At 37.9% G+C, this 8,757-nt stretch overlaps 1 protein-coding gene across 1 annotated transcript in view; it reads right to left on the bottom strand.

Moving 5' to 3' along the window:
- Positions 1-4,897: 4,897 nt before the first annotated feature.
- The window catches only part of LOC120533424 (gastrula zinc finger protein XlCGF52.1-like), a 32,357-nt gene continuing 28,497 nt past the window's right edge, over positions 4,898-8,757 (bottom strand). The window contains exon 3 of the mRNA XM_039760304.1: positions 4,898-8,622. Coding sequence (XP_039616238.1) covers positions 7,781-8,622 — 842 coding nt within the window. The 3' untranslated portion in view covers positions 4,898-7,780. The remainder of the gene's footprint in view (positions 8,623-8,757) is intronic.

The following is an 8,757-nucleotide window of genomic DNA, read 5'->3' as shown; positions in this document are numbered from 1 at the left end:
TATATATATATATATTAGTCACACACATGCACTTAGGAGGCAGTCAACAAACCCTGAGGTGAGTGAAAAATCGCAAGATGAAGGGTTGTTTGATGGTACTAACGCCTCTCTCTCCTTCTCATTAGAACCAAACAAGAAAAATAAGTCCATTCACTTACCTTCACAACTTCCTGATTCACAAAATGGCCGCCAAACGTCACTTCCACTCCCGTCTCCCGATTGATGACGTCACATTCGTCTGTCAGTTCGGACGTCATCCCCTGTCACATCACTTCCATCAGCCAGTTTTTTGTATAAATAAGACCATGTTCCAGATGTATACTGTCAAAATACTTTGGTTTTAATCAATTGCTATTTTTCGTTTTGTCTGCAGGACATTATACAGGGTGACTCCTCAGTTCTTTTTTTTTTACTTTGTGGTTATCCTTTATTTTTCGAAATACATACATACATAATTTAGATAGGAATATAAGTAACAAGCTGGTTAAATTTGCAGATGATACCAAGATAGGTGGATTATCAGATAATTTGGAATCCGTTATATCATCACAGAAGGACTTGGATAGCAGACCGGCTTGGGCAGATGAAATTTAATGTCAGGAAATGTAAAGAATTACACATAGGAAATAAAAATGTTAAGTCTGAATACACAATGGGAGCACTGAAAATCGAGAGTACACCTTACAAGAAGGATTTAGGAGTTAGATATTTAGAGCGAATTTGCAAGTGCCAACCGTCTGATTCCTTACCTGCAAACAAAACCTCAGTCAGACGATTCTCTCGATCACTTGAGTAACAACACATTTATATCAGAATTGATCAATTGTTTAATACAATCTGTTATAGGAATCATTTTAAACAAAATATATAAACATAACATTAAACAAATGCATTTTTATCCACTTGTACATTTAACATATTAGTCAAATAAATCTAACTTTATAAAAAAACTATTATAACTTCAAACACATCCAATATTTGCTTCCAACTTTATTTTAAACACGCACTTTTTAACCGCTCATTGACTGCACCGGGTATGTGTCCCTCTCTGATTCTTTTGAGTCTGAAGTGAATTAGTGACAAAGAACAAGGAAAACATTTTCCATTCATTTGATTTGCAAACTGAATCATTTTCCATGAACAAAGTGTTTGATGATTCTCAAACCGAAATACTACTCAAGAACGAGGCAGATGATTCTTGTTCACGTGATTCTTTAAGTGAATCATTACCCGCGAACAAGGCAAACAATTCCCATTCATTTGAGTTGTTAACAGAAGCATTACATATGAATGAGGTGCTTGATGATTTGCCAACTGAATTACTACTCAAGAACGAGGCAGACAATTCTCCTTTATTTGATTCTCAAATCAAGTTTATTACTCGAGAATGAGGCAGAGGGTTTCTGTTTATTTTATTCCCTATCTGAATCATTCCCCCCCACGAACAAGGCAAACAATTCCCTTTCATTTGAGTTGTTAACAGAATCATTACCCACAATCAAGGTGTTTTGCTTGACGATTCTAATACTGAATTACTACCCGAGAACAAGGCAGACAGTTCTTGTTCATTTGATTCCCTACCTGCATCATTATCCACAAACCAGGCAATCGATACCCATTCATTTGAGTTGCAAACTGAATCATTACCCATCAATATGGCTTGACAATTCTCACACTGAATTACTACCTGAGAACAAAAGCAGACAATTTGTTAATTTAATTCCCAATCTGAATCATTATCCACAAACCAGACAATCGATTCCCATTCATTTGATTTGTGAACTGAATCATTACCCATGAACAAAGTGTTTGCTTGATGATTCTCATTCATTTGATTCTCAAACCAAATTACTACTTGAGAACGAGGCAGATGATTCTTGAGCATGCGAATCGCCAATTGAATCATTACCCGTGAACAAGTCAAAAAATTCCCATTCATCCGAGTTGCAAACTAAATCATTACCCATGAATGAGGTGCTTGACGAGTCGCACACTGAATTACTACATGAAAACGAGGCAAACAATTCTCATTGATTTTACTCTAAAACTGAACTACTACTTGAGAAAGAGGCAGACCCATCAATGAAATGTTTGACGATTATTTGATTCTCAAACCGAATTACTACTTGAGAACGAGGCAGACGATTCTTGTTCATGCGATTCTCAAACTGAAACATTACCCGCAAACGATTCCCATTCAAACTGCAAACTGAATCATTACCCATCAATAAGGTGCTTGACGATTCTCAAACTGAATCACAACTTGAAAACGAGGCAGACAATCGCATTCATTTCATTCTCAAACCAAATTACTACTTGAGAACGAGGCAGGCAGTTCTTGTTCATTGGATTCACTATCGGAATCATTAAGTCGGCTTTCTTTCTAACCTGTTTGTCATACATTTCAGTGATAGACGTCTGCTACGAACCAATCATTTTACTGCTAACTTTTATAATTTATTAAGATGGTTTATATTCTTACTGCTGAGGTTGTCAAACCAACAGATAAAAGCAAATATAACAATTGATTCAATAAATTACTTACAAAAAGCGTCATTCTGGTTTGGTCCAATTTAAAACAATTGAGCTATCTAACAAAGAAAAGTCGTAGCTGCCCCTCTCTTACTGATTTGCGCTGTGTTAAGATCAAGTTTGTACTCGATGGTTGTTCGTATTGCTCTACCATCTCCACCATCTCGCTCCCCTTTAAGTAAAGCTGAGCCAGTGGATGGTGTGGAGCTCCTGACATCTACAACCAAATCTTGGGTCTTAGAAATATTGAGTCATAAACAGGAGCGGCCACACCATTGTGCAAACTCACTGACAACAGGGGTCTTCAGAGTCCAGGGAGGGGAATCCAAGTGTGTCGGGGTGGGTTTCAAAGACCCAGAGTTAAAAACCACACACTTGGATTGTAAATGGGCATTTAATGTTACAATTTATTTTTTCTGAAATTTACAGTTGCTTATCAAATAGTAAAGTTGAGAAGAAAAACTTATTAGGCAGTCCTTCAAAGAACTTATTTTTACTATTTTAACTTTACAGAATTCTTTCATTTTTGCACATAGCACAGTTTTTTCTATCATGTTTTGGCCAAAAACACAGATTGGCCGATGAAAAATTGCATTAGTAGAGAAATTAAAAAAAAAAAAAAAATCTAGAGTATGTAAAATAAGCTGAGAAACATTTTGTTTCACTTTTTAATTCATATCCTACTGTTTTTCCGGTCATATAAATTTTCTGCAGCTTTAAGATGGTGAACCAATCAAGTGTGAATACGATAAGGTTAAGAAATTTGAGATATTTAATTAAAATATCCACACGTTTTCAGGTTTTAGGCCGGATGCCCATCCTGAGGCAAACCTCCTCAAATTTACCAGGCAAAAGGAAAAGTGGAAGGCCAAAGAGGAAGTTTATGGATGTGGTGAGGGAAGACATGAAGGTAGAAAATGGTGGGGACAGTATTGAGAATTTTGTGCCTTATCATTAGTTTTAGTGCTATTAGCTATTAAAAGCGTACACCTGAAGCTTTTTAGAGGGTCGCCATTTATTTTAGCATAAGGGCCGCTGGCCTGCCTGTCTTTTCACTTGGTTTGTTTTGAACTTCTGCGAGTGAAAGACGTTGTGTTCTCTGAGGGAGTTCTGTTTTGGGAACACTGGTGCTGAGGTTTCTGACTGACAGAAGACTAAACAAGCTCACCTAAACGAAACCAGTTCTCATGTGATGTGGCAGAAAGAAGGCACTCAGAGACCTCTGGATGTGCAGGTAGAATGGTACTCTTCTGAGACATAAACGTCTATGCGTGGAAGAGAGAGTGTGTGTGTGTCTGTCTCAGAAGTGCGAGGCTACAGAATGAAGCTTAAAAGAGCCGGCAAAGTGGCCCCAATTTAACGAGTCGGAAGAAGAAAGAAGGAGGAGGCTACAGCATGAAGTTGAAAGAAAGCGACTCTGCCGCCAAAGGGAAACTGGCGAGCAAAGACAGACTTGGCTGCTAATACACAAACGAGGCGAGCGCATTGGCAAAACGAAACCTCCGAGGAGAGAGAAACTCGCTTAGCCACTGATAGACGAGAGGGGCGAGCACATCCGCAAAACAAAACCGCCGACTCTGCGCTTCAATTTTTATTATTTTTACCACGCTTCTTTAAACTTCACCTGTTTGTTGTCTGGTACAGATCTTGTCATCGATATTTACTTCCTATTGTCCAAATGACTTGAAATTTGGCACAATTACTCACTTCCGATGACAAAACATGAATCAATCAGTTTCACTAATCGATCAATTAATTTATGTTAATTAAGAAATGAAATCTTCATATGAAGAATAGTTTAAGATTTCACCAATAGATGGTGCTAGTAACGGATAGAAATATTAACGTGTTAAAATATTGATTACAAAAATGAAACTAAACCCAAGACCAAAAAGTTGAAAATACATATTTAAAAAAAAATACTTTAAAAAAAACTACGCTTAAGTTTAAAAAAAAAAAAGTACTAAAAAGTAAAAAAGTAGTCTCTCATACATCACTCAAAATATAAGCATTTGGATATGGATGGATATTTGAGGAGTAAACCGCAAGACAATGATTATATTTTGATCTTATGTACATTAAAGAACCATCAACAACAAATCAAATTAATAACATACTGAACAATTATTATAAAAGTCGAATAAATTGGACTCTGCAGCTGCATGAATAAAAGGTGAAGTACCACTTCTGGTTAGTGAAAATAGCCCAAAAGTTGATAGAAATCTACACTTTGTACTCGATACTTGTATGCAAAATTTGGTTGACCGAAGTGAAAGCGTGCTCAAGTTATCGTGTTTATACACATATACACCCACACACACACACACACAGACATAATTTAAAAAATAATATTTTCAGACTCAAGGGGGTCAAAACCATTGAGATTCATCAAAATCTCAAAATGGAATTTTTGGAGGATTCCAATACTTTCCCAATTCTTCATATACATGAAAGTAAGGACGACAAACGAACACAAATTCATTACACTATCCCAGTCATTTTCCTGAATTTCTGCATTACTGACAAGTAAAAATACTTCCTTTTAGTCTTCAGTTTAACAGGGTTTAGCTGAGTTTCTTATAAAGTGTAGTTTAAAGAAAGGGTGCCACACGTCCCAAGTCCTTGACGCCCGCTGCACACTTGTGCAACGCTTATGAAAAGCCAACTTACAGGTCTCCACAGCTGTATACTTCAGAGAAGGGCAATGCCAAGAGGAAGGCGACATCCTATGCATACAGTCAGTCCCCTTCACAAGTATGGGAACAGCACGGCCAATGAATTTGTTTTCTTGCTGTGCACGGAAGACATTTGTGTGCGAGATCAAAAGATGAAGGTGAGAAGAGAGAGCAGAGCTTCAGCTTTTAATCTCCCTGGTATTTACATCATGATGTGTTAAACTACACAGAACAGAGGACATTTTGTGTCAAACCACCCAGTTTTATATCATGACAAGTGACAGGTGTTTCGTGTTAACTCAAGTGTGTCACATAAGATGGATTATTTAATTGTGAAGGTAGCCCTAGATATTAACTCTCAGTGTAAGCTTTGGCTATCACCTGTGAAGACAGCATTTGTTGGTAAGGAGGATACGCCAGCATGAAGAAGGGTAGGGTATGGGGGGAATGCATAAGAGGTATTTTAAAAACATCGGCCATTGGGCCAGTACCACAACTTGGAATGTCCTGAAAAAGGAGGAGGAAACCACTGGTGTACTGAGCAACAAGCAATGAAGTGGTCATCCAAGGAAAACACCACCACCAGATGACAGACAAATGGTGACAGCAGTCAACAGAAACATGAAAACAACATCATGAAAAACCTCCAAAGAGCAGGGGTGGTAATGTCGCAGTCCACTGATTGAAGGCGATGTAGAGAACAACAATATGGAAGCCACACTGCAAGATGCAAAGCACTCATCAGCAGAAAAAAATTCAGAAAGTCAGATTGAAATTTGCAAAAAAATGAGAGAAATCTGGCAGTGTTTTATTCACCAATGGGGCAAAGATGAACTTCTACCAAAGTGTTAGAAAGGCCAAAGTGTGGAGAAAGAAGGAATCTTCTTGTGATCTTAAACAGCTGCTTCTGGAATAGGCTCAATCATTTTTACTGATGATGTAACTCATGACGGTGAACTCAGAAGTATACAGAAACATATTGTCTGCCATTTATGGAGAACTGCATCCAAACTAATTGGAAGGAATTTTATTATGCAGCAAGACACCCTGACACCTCAACAAAGGAGAAAAAAATGGAAGGTTTTGGACTGGTCAAGTCAATCAGCAGATCTTAACACAACTGAACAAGCCATTTCACCTCCTGAAGAGAAGACTGAAGGAAGAAACCCCTCAAAACAGACAACAACTAAAAGACGCTGTGGTAAAAGCCTGGAAAGGCATCACCAGTGAAGAAACAAGAAATATGGTGCAGTCTGTGGACTTGTAAACTTGATGCAGTTATTGCGAGCAAGAGATATGCGACCAAACATGAAGCACTTTTGACTTTCATTTAGATGAAAGCATTCTGTTTCAATACTTGTGCTCACTTGAATAACTGGATGGTTTGATACAATAGGTGCTCAGTTCTATGTGGTTTAACATATCGAGACGTAAACACCTGGGAATGAAAGGTCAAACTCTGATCCTTCTTCTCATCTTCATCTGATGTCACACACAAATGCCTTCAGTGCACTGCAAACACAAATTGGCCTTGCGGTTCCAAATCTTTTAGAGGGGACTGTATGACATTAACAAAATGTAAACATTGGGAAAAAAGTAAATAAATATATATTTTTTCCTGTACTGTATATAACAAAATTTAACATTATAAAATTATGATAAAAAAAAAATAATAATAATAATAATGCTTCCCATTCTTGCAACAAGTAAGAAAGAGTGCTTACCAAATACATTTCTGGGAAAATGGCACCTTAAAAATAAGATTTTGCAGGAATTACTAACTCTGTGTGAAATCCAATCAATTCCACACTGAATTTCAGGCCCTATTTTGGCCAACACAGGGCTGGAGCAGGATGTCTGATATTTTCTGTTCAATTTGTGGTCTTTCCAAGTACTCTTCCTCTTCTGCTGCTCGGTCCTTTTCTATTCTTGTTTTCGATATCCAACCAAATTGGGGGAGTCTCTGTCAAGCCTTTGTTTCTTCTGAATGTTTCGTCGAGCCTTAAAACTGATGTTGATTTGGGTTGGTTTGCTTTATGTTAAAGTACCTTCTGAATGTGCCAGTATGTTGAGTAGAGAAGGAATGTCTGAAGTCCAACGATTGTAGCCCTAAATAAGTCATCCATTTCGATGAGCCCCATGTCTCCTTCAGATCTAGAAATGTACAGTCTAGGGATGCCTTGATTCTTGTATATTGGCTGGTATGTATGGAGAAGTTCTCAAGTTTTTATGTCCAGTTTATGTTTCCAGTCAGGGATGCCAAAGCCGTAAGATAGAATGGGAATGGAAAGCTGGTTCATCACCTGGATTTTATTGCATGTTACAAGTTCTGAGAATCATCTTTGTTTGACGGAGGTACTCTTTGTTGATTTTTCTGCTTTAAACCCTTACGGTTATATCTCTGTACCTTCATTTACTCACAAAAATTTGTTTCTCCCGAGTTTAGATTTCTGATGATACCCTCCTCTCATCCAGATTGATTTCATTATTTCTGATTTTTCAGTTAATGACCGTTGCCTCGGTGCACATTTGGATGTCTTGTGAGAATTTCTTTACCATGTGAAGATATTTCTCTAAAGGTGAACTCTGGTGTGTCTCTTAAGACTACACATATGCAAAAACTGTTTGCCACAATGAGAACAGCAATGCAGACTCTCCCCTGTGTGAATTTTTTCGTGGCTGACTAGACTGCTTCTTTGTGAAAACTGTCTCCCACATTCAGAACAAGAAAATGGTTTCACTCCTGTATGAATTTTCATATGTCTATGTAGACTGGCAATTCGCAGGAACTGTTTTCCACATTGAGAACATGAAAATTGCTTCTTTCCGGTATGAATTTCTTTGTGGCTCAATAGAGTACTTCTTCGTGAAAACCCTCTCCCACATTCAGAACAGAAATGTGGTTTCTCACCCGTGTGAATTTTTCTATGTTTGTATAGATTGCTGATCGTTGCAAACTGTTTCCCACATTCAGAACAGCAATACGGCTTCTCTCCTGTGTGAACTTTGATGTGGCTCTGAAGATACCTCCTGTCAAAGAATTGTTTGTCACATACTGAGCAGCAAAATGGTTTCTCTCCAGTGTGAGTTCTTAAGTGGCACTTAAGACCGTTGGTTCGTGAGAATCGTTTGCCACATTCCAAACAGCAATATGGCTTCTCTGAAGTGTGGATTGCAGTGTGTTTCTGAAGTGTACTCTTGTCAACAAATTCTTTGCCACATTCATTACAACAATACGGCTTCTCTCCCGTGTGGATTTTTCTGTGTCTACGAAGACTGTTGATCCGTGTGAATTGTCTCCCACATTCTGAACAAGAATATGGCTTCTCTCCTGTGTGAATTCTTAAATGTTTCCGCAGATTACTCCTGTCAGAAAATTGTTTGCCACATTCAGGACAGCAGTGAGGTTTGTCTCCTGAATGAAGTTTAAAAGGAAAGAGAAAAGTTTAAATTCAAACTGCCTTCCTACTATGGACATTGAGTTCTAACTTAAATGGCTGGTGGCAAAGCATAAGCAATCATAATTAAGTCTTAAGTCTTATGATTGCTT

This window comes from Polypterus senegalus, chromosome 8 (assembly GCF_016835505.1).
Source record: "Polypterus senegalus isolate Bchr_013 chromosome 8, ASM1683550v1, whole genome shotgun sequence".
NCBI classification, from domain to species: domain Eukaryota; kingdom Metazoa; phylum Chordata; class Cladistia; order Polypteriformes; family Polypteridae; genus Polypterus; species Polypterus senegalus.
Note: the sequence above shows the minus strand (reverse complement) of the source record. Positions and strands in the feature narration are given on the sequence as shown.